Source organism: Oncorhynchus mykiss, chromosome 20, assembly GCF_013265735.2.
Source record: "Oncorhynchus mykiss isolate Arlee chromosome 20, USDA_OmykA_1.1, whole genome shotgun sequence".
In the NCBI taxonomy this organism is placed as follows: domain Eukaryota; kingdom Metazoa; phylum Chordata; class Actinopteri; order Salmoniformes; family Salmonidae; genus Oncorhynchus; species Oncorhynchus mykiss.
Window position 1 is genome coordinate 46191928 of NC_048584.1, and position 16034 is coordinate 46207961.

General features: G+C 43.9%; 1 protein-coding gene across 4 annotated transcripts in view; it reads left to right on the plus strand.

Moving 5' to 3' along the window:
- Positions 1 to 16034, plus strand: part of disc1 (DISC1 scaffold protein) — a 130349-nt gene that overhangs the window by 13327 nt on the left and 100988 nt on the right. For all 4 annotated transcript variants that reach the window (XR_005038030.1, XM_036956449.1, XM_036956448.1 and 1 more), the window contains exons 2-3: positions 8929 to 10502; positions 10695 to 10764. Coding sequence is in view for 3 of the 4 variants with exons in the window: in XM_036956449.1 (XP_036812344.1) it covers positions 8929 to 10502; positions 10695 to 10764 (1644 nt within the window). In the remaining variant the exon portion in view is untranslated. The remainder of the gene's footprint in view (positions 1 to 8928; positions 10503 to 10694; positions 10765 to 16034) is intronic.

A 16034-nucleotide genomic window follows, 5' to 3' on the forward strand; every position in this document is an offset into this window, starting at 1 on the left:
AGTAAAGGGTCTGAATACTTATGTAAATGTGATATTTCTGTTTTTTATTTTTAATAAATTAGCAAACATAAAAAAAAAAAGTTTTTGCTTTGTCATTATGGGGTATTGTGTGTAGATTGATGAGGGGGAAAAAACAATTGAATCAATTTTAGAATAAGGCTGTAACCTAACAAAATTTGGAAAAAGTCAAGGGGTCTGAATTCTTTCCGAAGGCACTGTACGGGACAGTCAAATGTTCCCTATACCCATCATGAGGTTGCTACAACCCAGCCTATGAATTAAAGTATAAAATGTAGGTGAACAGGTCGAGAGAAACATTTGAGTAATCAAGGTGACAGACAGTGACACATTCAATACCTCCTTGCGTCTAGCTGGGTGTAATCATCCAACAGTTGCAAACGAGAGTTTCTATTGGACAAAGTCAGGTATGTTCATCCCCGTTTCAGTCTGATTGCTTCCGTTTAATAAACGTTTTTCAACAGAATCAGCGGAATGAGCCTCCCGAGTGGCACAATGGTCTGCAATGCAGTGCTAGCTGTGCCACTAGAGATTCTGGGTTCGAGTCCAGGCTCTGTCGCAGCCGGCCGCGACCGGGAGACCCATGGGGTGGTGCGCAATTGGCCCAGAGTCGTCCAGGTTAGGGGAGGGTTTGGCCGGCAGGGATGCCCTTATTCCATCGTGCTCTAGCGACTCCTGTGGCGGGCCGGGCACAGTGCACGCTGACATGGTTGCCAGGTGTAAGGTATTTCCTCCGACATATTGGTGCGGCTGGCTTCCGGGTTAAGTGGGCGTTGTGTCAAGAAGCAGTGCGGCTTGGATGGGTTGTGTTTCGGAGGACGCACGGCTCTCGACCTTCGCCTCTCCCGAGTCCGTACAGGAGTTGCAGCGATGAGACAATACTGTAACTAAAAATCAAATCAAATTTTATTTGTCACATACACATGGTTAGCAGATGTTAATGCGAGTGTAGCGAAATGCTTGTGCTTCTAGTTCCGACAATGCAGTAATAACCAACAAGTAATCTAGCTAACAATTCCAAATTTACTACCTTATACACACAAGTGTAAAGGGATAAAGAATATGTTCATAAAGATATATGAATGAGTGATGGTACAGAGCGGCATAGGAAAGATGCAGTAGATGGTATTGAGTGCAGTATATACATATGAGATGAGTATGTAAACAAAGTGGCATAGTTTAAAGTGGCTAGTGATACATGTATTACATAAAGATGCAGTAGATGATATAGAGTACAGTATAGAGTACAGTATACATATGAGATGAATAATGTAGGGTATGTAAACATTATATTAGGTAGCATTGTTTAAAGTGGCTAGTGATATATTTTACATCAATTTCCATTATTAAAGTGGCTGGAGTTGAGTCAGTGTGTTGGCAGCAGCCACTCAATGTTAGTGGTGGCTGTTTAACAGTCTGATGGCCTTGAGATAGAAGCTGTTTTTCAGTCTCTCGGTCCCAGCTTTGATGCACCTGTACTGACTTCGCCTTCTGGATGATAGCGGGGTGAACAGGCAGTGGCTCGGGTGGTTGTTGTCCTTGATGATCTTTATGGCCTTCCTGTGACATCGGGTGGTGTAGGTGTCCTGGAGGGCAGGTAGTTTGCCCCCGGTGATGCGTTGTGCAGACCTCACTACCCTCTGGAGAGCCTTATGGTTGTGGGCGGAGCAGTTGCCGTACCAGGCGGTGATTCAGCCCGACAGGATGCTCTCAATTGTGCATCTGTAGAAGTTTGTGAGTGCTTTTGGTGACAAGCCGAATTTCTTCAGCCTCTTGAGGTGCTGCGCCTTCTTCACGATGCTGTCTGTGTGGGTGGACCAATTCAGTTTGTCTGTGATGTGTACGCCGAGGAACTTAAAACTTACTACCCTCTCCACTACTGTTCCTTCGATGTGGATAGGGGGGTGTTCCCTCTGCTGTTTCCTGAAGTACACAATCATCTCCTTAGTTTTGTTGACGTTGAGTGTGAGGTTATTTTCCTGACACCACACTCCGAGGGCCCTCACCTCCTCCCTGTAGGCCGTCTCGTCGTTGTTGGTAATCAAGCCTACCACTGTTGTGTCGTCCGCAAACTTGATGATTGAGTTGGACGCGTGCGTGGCCACGCAGTCGTGGGTGAACAGGGAGTACAGGAGAGGGCTCAGAACGCACCCTTGTGGGGCCCCAGTGTTGCGGATCAGCGGGGTGGAGATGTTGTTGCCTTCCCTCACCACCTGGGGGCGGCCCGTCAGGAAGTCCAGTACCCAGTTGCACAGGGCGGGGTCGAGACCCAGGGTCTCGAGCTTGATGACGAGCTTGGAGGGCACTATGGTGTTAAATGCCGAGCTGTAGTCGATGAACAGCATTCTCACATAGGTATTCCTCTTGTCCAGATGGGTTAGGGCAGTGTGCAGTGTGGTTGAGATTGCATCGTCTGTGGACCTATTTGGGCGGTAAGCAAATTGGAGTGGGTCTAGGGTGTCAGGTAGGGTGGAGGTGATATGGTCCTTGACTAGTCTCTCAAAGCACTTCATGATGACGGAAGTGAGTGCTACGGGGCGGTAGTCATTTAGCTCAGTTACCTTAGCTTTCTTGGGAACAGGAACAATGGTGGCCTTCTTGAAGCATGTGGAAACAACAGACTGGGATAGGGATTGATTGAATATGTCCGTAAACACACCAGCCAGCTGGTCTGCGCATGCTCTGAGGGCACCGTCTGGGCCTGCAGCCTTGCGAGGGTTAACACGTTTAAATGTTTTACTCACCTCGGCTGCAGTGAAGGAGAGTCAATTGGATACCAGGAAATTGGGGAGAAAAAAAAAAGATTCAGCGTAATGAATACACCCCTGATCCAGTGATTAATTTGAGCCGGAACCTTCCGGAACAGGATCCGACAGCTCTCTCATTTGGACTGTTTTTTGTCCGGAACCTATTTGGCCGGATCCGGTACTCCTTGTGGCATGAAAATGGGGAATGTGTTCTTGTACCTCGGAGCTCACCAGGTCACCCCACTCACTGTTTGTTCCGGTACCTCGGAGCTCACCAGGTCACCCCACTCACTGTTTGTTCCGGTACCTCGGAGCTCACCAGGTCACCCCACTCACTGTTTGTTCCGGTACCTCGGAGCTCACCAGGTCACCCCACTCTAGTGCTCACTGTTTGTTCCGCTACCTCGGAGCTCACCAGGTCACCTCACTCACTGTTTGTTCCGGTACCTCGGAGCTCACCAGGTCACCCCACTCTAGTGCTCACTGTTTGTTCCGGTACCTCGGAGCTCACTAGGTCACCCCACTCTAGTGCTCACTGTTTGTTTCCGGTACCTCGGAGCTCACCAGGTCACCCCACTCACTGTTTGTTCCGGTACCTCGGAGCTCACCAGGTCACCCCACTCTAGTGCTCACTGTTTGTTCCAGTACCTCGGAGCTCACCAGGTCACCCCACTCACTGTTTGTTCTGGTACCTCGGAGCTCACCAGGTCACCCCACTCACTGTTTGTTCCGGTACCTCGGAGCTCACCAGGTCACCCCACTCACTGTTTGTTCCGGTACCTCAGAGCACACCAGGTCACCCCACTCTAGTGCTCACTGTTTGTTCCGGTACCTCGGAGCTCACCAGGTCACCCCACTCTAGTGCTCACTGTGTGTTCCGGTACCTCGGAGCTCACCAGGTCACCCCACTCACTGTTTGTTCTGGTACCTCGGAGCTCACCGGGTCACCCCACTCACTGTTTGTTCTGGTACCTCGGAGCTCACCGGGTCACCCCACTCACTGTTTGTTCTGGTACCTCGGAGCTCCCCAGGTCACCCCACTCTAGTGCTCACTGTTTGTTCCGGTACCTCGGAGCTCACCAGGTCACCCCACTCACTGTTTGTTTCCGGTACCTCGGAGCTCACCAGGTCACCCCACTCACTGTTTGTTCCGGTACCTCGGAGCTCACCAGGTCACCCCACTCTAGTGCTCACTGTTTGTTTCCGGTACCTCGGAGCGCACCAGGTCACCCCACTCACTGTTTGTTCCGGCTCCTCCTGTTACTCTGTGCTGTGTTACTCTGTTATGTTGTGTTAATCTGTGTTGTGTTACTCTGTGATGTTGTTTTACTCTGTTTTGTTACTCTTATGTTACTCTGTTGTGTTGCTCTGTGTCATGTTGTGTTACTCTGTGTTGTGTTACTCTGTGTTGTATTGTGTTACTCTGTGTTATGTTGCTTTGTGATGTGTTGTATTGTGTTGCTTTGTTATGTTGCTTTGTGATGTGTTGTATTGTGTTACTCTGTGTTGTGTTACTCTGTGTTGTATTGTGTTACTCTGTGTTATGTTGCTCTGTGATGTGTTGTATTGTGTTGCTCTGTGTTATGTTGCTTTGATGTGTTGTATTGTGTTACTCTGTGTTGTGTTACTCTGTGTTGCTCTGTGTTATGTTGCTCTGTGATGTGTTGTATTGTGTTGCTCTGTGTTATGTTGCTCTGTGATGTGTTGTATTGTGTTACTCTGTGTTGTGTTACTCTGTGTTGTATTGTGTTACTCTGTGTTGTATTGTGTTACTCTGTGTTGTATTGTGTTACTCTGTGTTATGTTGCTTTGTGATGTGTTGTATTGTGTTGCTTTGTTATGTTGCTTTGTGATGTGTTGTATTGTGTTACTCTGTGTTGTATTGTGTTACTCTGTGTTATGTTGCTCTGTGATGTGTTGTATTGTGTTTCTTTGTGATGTGTTGTATTGTGTTGCTCTGTGTTATGTTGCTCTGTGATGTGTTGTATTGTGTTGCTCTGTGTTATGTTGCTTTGTGATGTGTTGTATTGTGTTGCTCTGTGTTATGTTGCTTTGTGATGTGTTGTATTGTGTTGCTCTGTGTTATGTTGCTCTGTGATGTGTTGTATTGTTTTACTCTGTGTTATGTTGCTCTGTGATGTGTTGTATTGTGTTGCTCTGTGATGTGTTGTATTGTGTTACTCTGTGTTATGTTGTTTTGTGATGTGTTGTATTGTGTTGCTTTGTTATGTTGCTTTGTGATGTGTTGTATTGTGTTACTCTGTGTTGTGTTACTCTGTGTTGTATTGTGTTACTCTGTGTTATGTTGTTTTGTGATGTGTTGTATTGTGTTACTCTGTGTTGTGTTACTCTGTGTTGTATTGTGTTACTCTGTGTTGTATTGTGTTACTCTGTGTTGTATTGTGTTACTCTGTGTTATGTTGCTTTGTGATGTGTTGTATTGTGTTGCTTTGTTATGTTGCTTTGTGATGTGTTGTATTGTGTTACTCTGTGTTGTGTTACTCTGTGTTGTATTGTGTTACTCTGTGTTATGTTGCTCTGTGATGTGTTGTATTGTGTTTCTTTGTGATGTGTTGTATTGTGTTGCTCTGTGTTATGTTGCTTTGTGATGTGTTGTATTGTGTTGCTCTGTGTTATGTTTCTCTGTGATGTGTTGTATTGTGTTGCTCTGTGTTATGTTGCTCTGTGATGTGTTGTATTGTGTTGCTCTGTGTTATGTTGCTCTGTGATGTGTTGTATTGTGTTGCTCTGTGTTATGTTGCTTTGTGATGTGTTGTATTGTGTTGCTCTGTGATGTGTTGTATTGTGTTGCTCTGTGTTATGTTGCTCTGTAATGTGTTGTATTGTGTTGCTCTGTGATGTGTTGTATTGTGTTGTTCTGTGTTATGTTGCTTTGTGATGTGTTGTATTGTTTTGCTCTGTGTTGTGTTACTCTTTGTTGTATTGTGTTGCTCTGTGTTATGTTGCTCTGTGATGTGTTGTATTGTGTTGCTCTGTGTTATGTTGCTCTGTGATGTGATGTGTTGTATTGTGTTGCTCTGTGTTATGTTGCTTTGTGATGTGTTGTATTGTGTTGCTCTGTGTTATGTTGCTTTGTGATGTGTTGTATTGTGTTGCTCTGTGTTATGTTACTCTGTGATGTGTTGTATTGTGTTGTTCTGTGTTATGTTGCTCTGTAATGTGTTGTATTGTGTTGCTCTGTGATGTGTTGTATTGTGTTGCTCTGTGTTATGTTGCTTTGTGATGTGTTGTATTGTGTTGCTCTGTGTTATGTTGCTCTGTGATGTGTTGTATTGTGTTACTCTGTGTTATGTTGCTCTGTGATGTGTTGTATTGTGTTGCTCTGTGATGTGTTGTATTGTGTTGCTCTGTGTTATGTTGCTTTGTGATGTGTTGTATTGTGTTGCTCTGTGTTATGTTGCTTTGTGATGTGTTGTATTGTGTTACTCTGTGTTGTGTTACTCTGTGTTGTATTGTGTTACTCTGTGTTATGTTGCTCTGTGATGTGTTGTATTGTGTTGCTCTGTGTTATTTTGCTTTGTGATGTGTTGTATTGTGTTACTCTGTGTTGTGTTACTCTGTGTTGTATTGTGTTACTCTGTGTTGTATTGTGTTACTCTGTGTTATGTTGCTTTGTGATGTGTTGTATTGTGTTGCTTTGTTATGTTGCTTTGTGATGTGTTGTATTGTGTTACTCTGTGTTGTGTTACTCTGTGTTGTATTGTGTTGCTCTGTGATGTGTTGTATTGTGTTGCTCTGTGTTATGTTTCTCTGTGATGTGTTGTATTGTGTTGCTCTGTGTTATGTTGCTCTGTGATGTGTTGTATTGTGTTGCTCTGTGTTATGTTGCTCTGTGATGTGTTGTATTGTGTTGCTCTGTGTTATGTTGCTTTGTGATGTGTTGTATTGTGTTGCTCTGTGATGTGTTGTATTGTGTTGCTCTGTGTTATGTTGCTTTGTGATGTGTTGTATTGTGTTACTCTGTGTTGTATTGTGTTACTCTGTGTTATGTTGCTCTGTAATGTGTTGTATTGTGTTGCTCTGTGATGTGTTGTATTGTGTTGCTCTGTGTTATGTTGCTTTGTGATGTGTTGTATTGTTTTGCTCTGTGTTGTGTTACTCTTTGTTGTATTGTGTTGCTCTGTGTTATGTTGCTCTGTGATGTGTTGTATTGTGTTGCTCTGTGTTATGTTGCTCTGTGATGTGATGTGTTGTATTGTGTTGCTCTGTGTTATGTTGCTTTGTGATGTGTTGTATTGTGTTGCTCTGTGTTATGTTGCTTTGTGATGTGTTGTATTGTGTTGCTCTGTGTTATGTTACTCTGTGATGTGTTGTATTGTGTTGTTCTGTGTTATGTTGCTCTGTAATGTGTTGTATTGTGTTGCTCTGTGATGTGTTGTATTGTGTTGCTCTGTGTTATGTTGCTTTGTGATGTGTTGTATTGTGTTGCTCTGTGCTATGTTGCTCTGTGATGTGTTGTATTGTGTTACTCTGTGTTATGTTGCTCTGTGATGTGTTGTATTGTGTTGCTCTGTGATGTGTTGTATTGTGTTGCTCTGTGTTATGTTGCTTTGTGATGTGTTGTATTGTGTTGCTCTGTGTTATGTTGCTTTGTGATGTGTTGTATTGTGTTACTCTGTGTTGTGTTACTCTGTGTTGTATTGTGTTACTCTGTGTTATGTTGCTCTGTGATGTGTTGTATTGTGTTGCTCTGTGTTATTTTGCTTTGTGATGTGTTGTATTGTGTTACTCTGTGTTGTGTTACTCTGTGTTGTATTGTGTTACTCTGTGTTGTATTGTGTTACTCTGTGTTATGTTGCTTTGTGATGTGTTGTATTGTGTTGCTTTGTTATGTTGCTTTGTGATGTGTTGTATTGTGTTACTCTGTGTTGTGTTACTCTGTGTTGTATTGTGTTACTCTGTGTTGTATTGTGTTGCTCTGTGTTATGTTGCTCTGTGATGTGTTGTATTGTGTTACTCTGTGTTATGTTGCTCTGTGATGTGTTGTATTGTGTTTCTTTGTGATGTGTTACTCTGTGTTGTATTGTGTTACTCTGTGTTGTATTGTGTTACTCTGTGTTATGTTGCTCTGTAATGTTTTATATTGTGTTGCTCTGTGATGTGTTGTATTGTGTTACTCTGTGTTATGTTGCTCTGTGATGTGTTGTATTGTGTTTCTTTGTGATGTGTTGTATTGTGTTGCTCTGTGTTATGTTGCTCTGTGATGTGTTGTATTGTGTTGCTCTGTGTTATGTTGCTCTGTGATGTGTTGTATTGTGTTGCTCTGTGATGTGTTGTATTGTGTTGCTCTGTGTTATGTTGCTTTGTGATGTGTTGTATTGTGTTGCTCTGTGTTATGTTACTCTGTGATGTGTTGTATTGTGTTGCTCTGTGTTATGTTGCTCTGTAATGTGTTGTATTGTGTTGCTCTGTGATGTGTTGTATTGTGTTGCTCTGTGTTATGTTGCTTTGTGATGTGTTGTATTGTGTTGCTCTGTGTTATGTTGCTCTGTGATGTGTTGTATTGTGTTGCTCTGTGTTATGTTGCTCTGTGATGTGTTGTATTGTGTTGCTCTGTGATGTGTTGTATTGTGTTGCTCTGTGTTATGTTGCTCTGTGATGTGTTGTATTGTGTTGCTCTGTGTTATGTTGATCTGTGATGTGTTGTATTGTGTTGCTCTGTGATGTGTTGTATTGTGTTACTCTGTGTTATGTTGCTTTGTGATGTGTTGTATTGTGTTGCTCTGTGTTATGTTGCTCTGTGATGTGTTGTATTGTGTTGCTCTGTGTTATGTTGCTCTGTGATGTGTTGTATTGTGTTGCTCTGTGTTATGTTGCTCTGTGATGTGTTGTATTGTGTTGCTCTGTGATGTGTCATGTTGTGTTCCTCTGTGTTGTGTTACTCTGTGTTGTATTGTGTTACTCTGTGTTATGTTGCTCTGTGATGTGTTGTATTGTGTTGCTCTGTGTTATGTTGCTCTGTGATGTGTTGTATTGTGTTGCTCTGTGTTATGTTGCTCTGTGATGTGTTGTATTGTGTTGCTCTGTGTTATGTTGCTTTGTGATGTGTTGTATTGTGTTGCTCTGTGTTATGTTGCCCTGTGTGGTGTTGTTGCCAACCTGTAGCCTAGTTTAATGGCTAATCTAATCTCCCTCTTGACAGGTGGCTTGGGCACACCCACGTCATCAGCTGGCAGCTCCACCTGCAAGAGGCTCCAGCAGCACTGGCGCCCAGAGTACCTGAGGACAGAGTTACACAGGCTACAGAGCACCCTGGCTAGGGAGGAGGGGAGGACAGCCTGCCTGACCAACGGAGCATCTGGATGTCATGGGATGAACAGGCAGAACGGTCACAGTGATGTCATAAAGACGAGCAACACCCTGAGACTACATGTACCACCAGCTGGCTCATGTGTCTCAGTCAGCCAGCAGCTCTCTCCTCTGGAGACATCCAGCTCAGAAGCATACAAACCATCCCTAAGTTACCAAAACAACCATTTAATTTCCTCCTCTCCCACTCCCCCTCAGAGTGACTTCAGGTTGACCCCAGGGTCAATCCCCCTACAGCCCTGCCTCTTGAGCCCTAACCCCAGGTCTAGTTCTGCTGCCTCTGCAACTCAGTTCTGCCCTCCTAACTCCAGGACCTGTCCCTATGGTTCCACTGGCTCCAGGTCACCCCAGTCCCCCCGGCCAACCTGCCACTCCAGGCCACCTCCTTCAGGGGACACTCCCTTCAGCTCCTCTTTCAGCTTCATCCAACAGTCACTGAGCCTTGATTCACTGAGCTCCAATCACAGGAAAAATACAGACACCGCAGCTGGTGAGAGGCCCCCTGGCCTAAACCCAGACCAACAACCACTGAACAGGCCCCCTGGCCTAAACCCAGACCCACAACCACTGAACAGCTCCCCTGGCCTAAACCCAGACCCACAACCACTGAACAGCTCCACTAGTCTAGACCCAGACCCGCTGGATCAGTCCTCAGCTAGGTCATTAAGAACTAGATCAGTCCCATCCCACTCAGAACCACTGGAGTGGTCTGCGTCTGTCCCACTCTGCCAACCTGTATCAGCCCCCCTTGACCAATTACCATCCAGGACATCTGGCTCCAGCTCCAACCAATCACGACTAGGAGTTTTGGGTCTCTCTTTGGGGCTTTCTGTTTCAAAACTGTCAACTCCGAGTCGTGTCCAATCAGAGCCAGGCTCCGTCCCTCTCAGCCAGTCAGACGGAGTACGGGACCGGCTCTCACCTTGGGTGTGGCAGGACCGCCACTGGGAAGGCCGGGAGGGGGCGGGACCACATCTGCGGGCGGAGTTACCCTCCTCTGACCTGGCGGAGGTGGAGCCTGACTGTGACTCCTCCTCTCTGGACACAGAAGCCTCCTCCTCCCTGTCAGTAGCGGAGGACTCTGACGCTGCCACTCCCTCCTCCCTCACCTCAGGGTACGAGAGTACCACGCCCACTACCGTCTCTGCCTCCTCCCTCACCTCAGGGTACGAGAGTGCCACGCCCACTACCGCCTCTGCCTCCTCCCTCACCTCAGGGTACGAGAGTGCCATGCCCACTACCGCCTCTGCCTCCTCCCTCACCTCAGGGTACGAGAGTGCCACGCCCACTACCGCCTCTGCCTGGAATGACTGCGTTCCAGACCAGGACCAGGGCTGGGACCAACTGGTCAAGAAGTACGAAGGTGTCCTTCAAGATTGCCTGCACAACAACCGTACTAATACTAAGGTATGTCTTGCACCATAGACATATTTTATACATATAGGGTCATTTAGAAGAGCTACATTCTGCTGTAATAGTTACATTCTGTACTCAGTAATGTAAAGCAACACATTGACCTGGTATTAGTCGTATTTCTGTCTGTGGCAGATGTTTCACAGTGCTTGACTACTGAACTACTGTATTCTGTTCCTGTCTCAGATTGAGTCCATGATGGGGAAGCTGCAGAGACTAAAGCAGAAGGCTATCCTGGAGGATGAGTATGACTCAGGTGAGGGAACATTCAAAGAAAGACTTTGTGTGACACTAAGACATCTGCTCATTTTATGTTGTCTCAGGGCCGGCGTTATAGGTGGCCTTAGAGGGCCTGGCCCGCCCTACCATACCTCTTTACCCATCTGGTGCTGTCTGGACAGGGAAACAGCATCACTCTGTCTCAGTATGTGTAGACCATGTATCTGATGCTGTCTGGACAGGGAAACAGCATCTCTCTGTCTCAGTATGTGTAGACCATGTATCTGATGCTGCCTGGACAGGGAAACAGCACCTCTCTGTCTCAGTATGTGTAGACCATGTATCTGATGCTGTCTGGACAGGGAAACAGCATCTCTCTGTCTCAGTATGTGTAGACCATGTATCTGATGCTGTCTGGACAGGGAAACAGCACCTCTCTGTCTCAGTATGTGTAGACCATGTATCTGATGCTGTCTGGACAGTGAAACAGCATCTCTCTGTCTCAGTATGTGTTGACCATGTATCTGATGCTGTCTGGACAGGGAAACAGCACCTCTCTGTCTCAGTTTCGCTCACTAGGATGTTTTCTCCGGGGACAACCAGCTTGACTCTGTATTATGTAGCGAAATTTGAAATTGTGTTTTTTACATTGGATAAAAGTATAGACTCAGAGCTAGAAAAATTGTATATCAAACACTACAGTTGAGGAACAATGGGAACGTAATTCTGCTTTAAAGTTGATAAATTTGTTACCCAACTTTTGAGAAAATTACCCTTTAATGTTTTGGTACTTACTGGAGAGCTCTTCTTTGTCTACACCCATTCAACATCATTCACAACCTCTTAAGCTTTAGCCCCACCCATCTCTTTAAGGATTCACATGTGAGGCCATGTGCTAAACAGAGTGAGTACGGTAGTGTAATAAACAACCAAAGATTTCAATACTAAAAGCTGGTTTATACAATGTCTGTATACACTTGTCGCAGTGACATCATGAACATTCTATTTTCGTCCAACATCAAACTTGTCCTTGTCGTTATGAAAAAGTACATACAAAAAAACGACAGGCTGCATGACATCAGCAGCCTGGTGGTCCAAAATAGCATAACTGGTATATTTTAACACCAATAAACCCATCTGTTTAAAAATGAATTCAGTATATGTCAATCTAGCAAACTAGGCTACTAAAAGCAACTTTCTAAACAATGTTTGGGGTCGTTTCTAGCTTGTTGTTATTTAGTTAGCTAACGTTAAGTTAGCTGGCTAGCTTGTTCAAATAATGACCACATCATATAGCTAACATTGTCTTAAGTTTAGCTAAGTTGTATTCATTTTTTACAGGAAAAAATCTCACAACAAGATCATTATTTGCAAGTTAATGGCAAGACAATTACATAAAATTGCTTACGGTTGTGAGTGTGACTAAATAAAAGCAGGGCATTCTACCTGAGAAATTCTGAACTTGGACACTGTCTTGTTGGCCTAATGTTACATCCTAATTTGACTTTGGTGCAGGTCATGTTGTTCTTCACATTACCGTCACATTATGCTCCACTACAGCCCCGTCGATGAGAATCACGGATGCCATGATTTCCCTTAGTTTGAAGATGTGATCCAGAGACAGTTGTTTTATACAACAGCCTTCTGTGTGTAGTCTTTTCGACTCTGTCCGCATATTTGCAATCAAAAGCCAGAATCTCCTTAGCTATCATACTCTCCTTCCACAGGACATTCCACTGATTTCAAAACTCGGTCCTCCAGAAAGTGAAGGGCGTTAGCAACACTTTGTCAATTCTTCTTTAATAAAAACAGTGTTAGAAAAGATCACCTACACATACTGAGCTGCTCATGTTATAGACAGAAGCCTGCAACATGGCAGACTAATCTGTACAGGATAGGTTCCTGCCTTTTTCCATGGCTGAACCAATTTGTAATTTAACAATTGTATTCATATTTACAAATGGCATACAAGTTTGTTATTAAGTTGCATAAGGCATTTCTGCCCAAAAAACACATTTTGATAAAAAAAATTATGTTTATGTACAAATGCCTCTCCTGTGAAGTAGTGACGTGCGCTTAGAGTCACAAATAATGTTAGTAAGGTCCAGAACATTGCATCACTGCTAGCTACACAGCAATACTTTCATTCTTACCTCTCTTTATGGGATGTCATATTTAGAACAAAGTTGAGGCTGTTGTAATTGCATCATTTTGGACATGTATTACAAATTGCAGCCCTTTTCCCCCAACCACCACATGATGTCATGATGATGACAGACTGAATTGACTAATTAATGTCAGATAAACTATGTCAAATCAGATTGGTCACATACACATGGTTAGCAGATGCTAACATGAGTGTAGCGAAGTGCTTGAGCTTCTGGTTCTGACCATGCAGTAATATCTAACACGTAATCTAACAATTTCACAAGAACTACCTAATACACAAATCTAAAGGGGTAAATGAGTATATGTGCATGAACAATGGCCAGGCAGTGTAGGCAAGGTGCAGTAGATGGTATAAAATAGAGTATATACCAATAGTGGCTTGCTAAAGTATTCACTCCCCTTGGCATTTTTCCTATTTTGTTGCCTTGCAACCTGGAATTAAAATGGATTTTTGGGTGGTTTGTATCATTTGATTTACACAACATGCCTACCACTTTGAAGATGCAACATATTTTTTATTGTGAAACAAACAAGAAATAAGACAAAAAAACAGAACTTCAGTGTGCATAACTATTCACCCCCCCAAAGTCAATACTTTGTAGAGCCACCTTTTGTTGCAATTACAGCTGCAAGGTTCTTAGGGTGTGTCTCTATAAGCTTGGCACATCTAGCCACTGGGATTTTTGCCCATTTTTCAAGGAAAAACTGCTCCAGCTCCTTCAAGTTGGATGGGTTCCGCTGGTGTACAAAAATATTTAAGTCATATCACAGATTCTCAATTGGATTGAGGTCTGGGCTTTGACTAGGCCATTCCAATACAATGTTTCCCCTTAAACCACTCAAATGTTACTTTAGCAGTATGCTTAGGGTCATTGTCCTGCTGGAAGGTGAACCTCCGTCTCAGTGTCAAATCTCTAGAAGACTGAAGCAGATCTCCCTCAACAATTTGCCTGTATTTAGCGCCATCCATCATTCCTTAAATTCTGACCAGTTTCCCAGTCCCTGTCGATGAAAAAAAAACACAGCATGATGCTGCCACCACCCTGCTTCACTGTGGGGATGGTGTTCTTGGGGTGATGGGAGGTGTTGGGTTTGCACCAGACATAGCGTTTTTTCCTTGATGGCCAAAAAACTACATTTTAGTCTTATCTGACCAGAGTCAGATGTTTGGGGAGTCTCCCACATGCCTTTTGGTGAACACCAAACATGTTTGCTTATTTCTTTCTTTAAGCAATAGCTTTTTTTGGCCACTCTTCCATGAAGCCCAGCTCTGTGGAGTGTATGGCTTAAAGTGGTCCTATGGACAGATACTCCAATCTCCGCTGTGGAGCTTTGCAGCTCCTTCAGGGTCATCTTTGGTCTCTTTGTTGTCTCTGATTAATGCCCTCCTTGCCTGGTCCGTGAGTTTTGGTGGGTGGCCCCCTCTTGGCAGGTTTGTAGTGCCATATTCTTTCCATTTTTTAATAATGGATTTTTAATAATGGATTTAATGGTGCTCCATGGGATGTTCAAAGTTCCATATATTTTTTTATAACCAATCCCTGATCTGGACTTCTCCACAACTTTGTCCCTGACATGTTTAGAGAACTCCTTGGTCTTCATGGTGCCGCTTGCTTGGTGGTGCCCCTTGCTTAGTGGTGTTGGAGGCTCTGGGGCCTTTCAGAACAGATGTATATGTACTGAGATCATGTGACAGATCATGTGACACTTAGATTGTACACAGGTGGACTTTATTTAACAAATTATGTGACTTCTGAAGGTAATTGGTTGCACCAGATCTTATGTAGGGGCTTCATAACAAAGGGGTGAATGTATATGCACGTACTACTTTTCCGTCTTTTATATTTTAGAATTTCACTTCACCAATTTGTAATATTTTGTGTTAGTCCATTACATGAAATCCAAATAAAAATCTATTTTAATTCCAGGTTGTAAGGCAACAAAATAGGAAAAACGCCAATACTTTCGCAAGCCATTGTATGATATGAGTAATGTAAGACGTGTAAACATTAATAAAGTGACATTAGTTAAAGTGACTAGTGATCCATTAGTTAACGTGACTAGTGATCCATTAGTTAACGTGACTAGTGATCCATTAGTTAAAGTGACTAGTGATCCATTAGTTAAAGTGACTAGTGATCCATTAGTTAAAGTGACCTAGTGATCCATTAGTTAACGTGACTAGTGATCCATTAGTTAAAGTGACTAGTGATCCATTAGTTAAAGTGACCTAGTGATCCATTAGTTAAAGTGACCTAGTGATCCATTAGTTAAAGTGACTAGTGATCCATTAGTTAATGTGGCCAGTGATCCATTAGTTAAAGTGACTAGTGATCCATTAGTTAAAGTGACTAGTGATCCATTAGTTAAAGTGACTAGTCAATCAATCAATCAATCAAATTTATTTTATATAGCCCTTCGTACATCAGCTGATATCTCAAAGTGCTGTACAGAAACCCAGCCTAAAACCCCAAACAGCAAGCAATGCAGGTGAAGAAGCACGGTGGCTAGGAAAAACTCCCTAGAAAGGCCAAAACCTAGGAAGAAACCTAGAGAGGAACCAGGCTATGTGGGGTGGCCAGTCCTCTTCTGGCTGTGCCGGGTGGAGATTATAACAAAACATGGTCAAGATGTTCAAATGTTCATAAATGACCAGCATGGTCGAATAATAATAAGGCAGAATAGTTGAAACTGGAGCAGCAGCACAGTCAGGTGGACTGGGGACAGCAAGGAGTCATCATGTCAGGTATTCCTGGGGCATGGTCCTAGGGCTCAGGTCCTCCGAGAGAGGGAAAGAAAGAGAGAATTAGAGAGAGCATATGTGGGATGGCCAGTCCTCTTCTGGCTGTGCCGGGTGGAGATTATAACAGAACATGGCCAAGATGTTCAAATGTTCATAAATGATCAGCATGGTCGAATAATAATAAGGCAGAACAGTTGAAACTGGAGCAGCAGCACAGCCAGGTGGACTGGGGACAGCAAGGAGTCATCATGTCAGGTAGTCCTGGGGCATGGTCCTAGGGCTCAGGTCCTCCGAGAGAGAGAAAGAGAGAAGGAGAGAATTAGAGAACGCACACTTAGATTCACACAGGACACCGAATAGGACAGGAGAAGTACTCCAGATATAACAAACTGACC